The sequence below is a fragment of the Galeopterus variegatus genome, unplaced genomic scaffold (genome assembly GCF_000696425.1).
Source record: "Galeopterus variegatus unplaced genomic scaffold, G_variegatus-3.0.2 Scaffold3369, whole genome shotgun sequence".
Taxonomy (NCBI): domain Eukaryota; kingdom Metazoa; phylum Chordata; class Mammalia; order Dermoptera; family Cynocephalidae; genus Galeopterus; species Galeopterus variegatus.
In genome coordinates, this window is record NW_007729480.1 from 178,290 (window position 1) to 179,539 (window position 1,250).

A 1,250-nucleotide genomic window follows, 5' to 3' on the forward strand; every position below is an offset into this window, starting at 1 on the left:
CCAAAGGAGTTCTCAAAATTTCTGGCAGTTGATAGTCATCTAGAAGACTTGCTCTAAGACCGTTATACAGATGATAGCAATGACCAGGCTGAACTCTTTTGAAAAAAAAAAGAGAGGAAAAGAGATACCAATGACCTTTTAAAACTCCAGAGAAAAGAGCAGGCAGGGAAAGTAGCTAATACCTATTTCTCACCAGCCTCATAATAACTAATTTACATAATTATTATTTCATTTTTATGAATCATATATTCCTTACCCATCTGTTTGGAAAAACCCTAAACCCTCTATCCCCATGTCCCAGTTTTAAGAAAGAAATACAAGACTCGGCCCTTGCCCAATAATCTGGTTCCCTATTTCTGACAGATTCCAGATCACCATGCTCAGTAACAGCAGTCTAGACACTCAGGTTAAGGCTAAAAGTTGTAACCTCAAATACGCCTTGTGAGTGTATTGTGTAACAAATCCTGGCATTATATTAACCTGTTTATATTATTTAAAAAGATTTTAAGTACATTCTATTTAGTGAGCTCTCAGAGGGATACTGATCTTATTTTATGTTTGCCACTAGTAACATAAATGATACCATTTTAAGGACAGATGTTAAGAGGTGACAGTATTCATGTATTTTCAAGCAGGATAATTATCTGTATAGGCTCTTGCTGTTACAGGAATAAAAATAAATTCTAAACATCTTAGCTATTTCTGCCATGAATCTACCTAGACCCATCATTATATAATATGCCTGAACACCTCTCGAGTAAAAACTAAAAGTACAAGTATCTTCATTGAGCACCATATAGTATGGCTTTTTCCTGGCCTCCAAAATAATCATCAATCTCATTAGGCTTTGCTAAAGGAATTTATATCTATGGAGCATGCAAGGGACTATTTTCCTTTTAAATTAGATCACTAAAATTCCACAGGTAACTTCAACCAATTGGGAATGAAGAATTAGTTAATATGTAATATACCATTCCTTTATTGTTTCATGGGTCAGACCTAAAGCCAAGTGTGTTTACTCTTCATATATAAAGGTGTGCCCAAACCTGTTCGCTATGATGAATACTTCTTGAATCAGTACCCAGCAGTGATGCACCTGTAGAGAAAAACCCCAGTCTTGCTGGGTCCCCTAACAAGTTATACCCTGATAAAAATTAGGAAAGTACACTTCTTTTACTAAATCATGATTCTGGTTCAACAGCATCAACTGCATAATCTAATAAAGTGCTGGGAAATCAAGTTATTTGGGA

At 35.4% G+C, this 1,250-nt stretch overlaps 1 protein-coding gene across 1 annotated transcript in view; it reads right to left on the minus strand.

The window, feature by feature from the left end:
• The window catches only part of DHX36 (DEAH (Asp-Glu-Ala-His) box polypeptide 36), a 52,686-nt gene that overhangs the window by 18,163 nt on the left and 33,273 nt on the right, over window positions 1–1,250 (minus strand). The window contains exon 16 of the mRNA XM_008584773.1: window positions 1–95. Coding sequence (XP_008582995.1) covers window positions 1–95 — 95 coding nt within the window. The remainder of the gene's footprint in view (window positions 96–1,250) is intronic.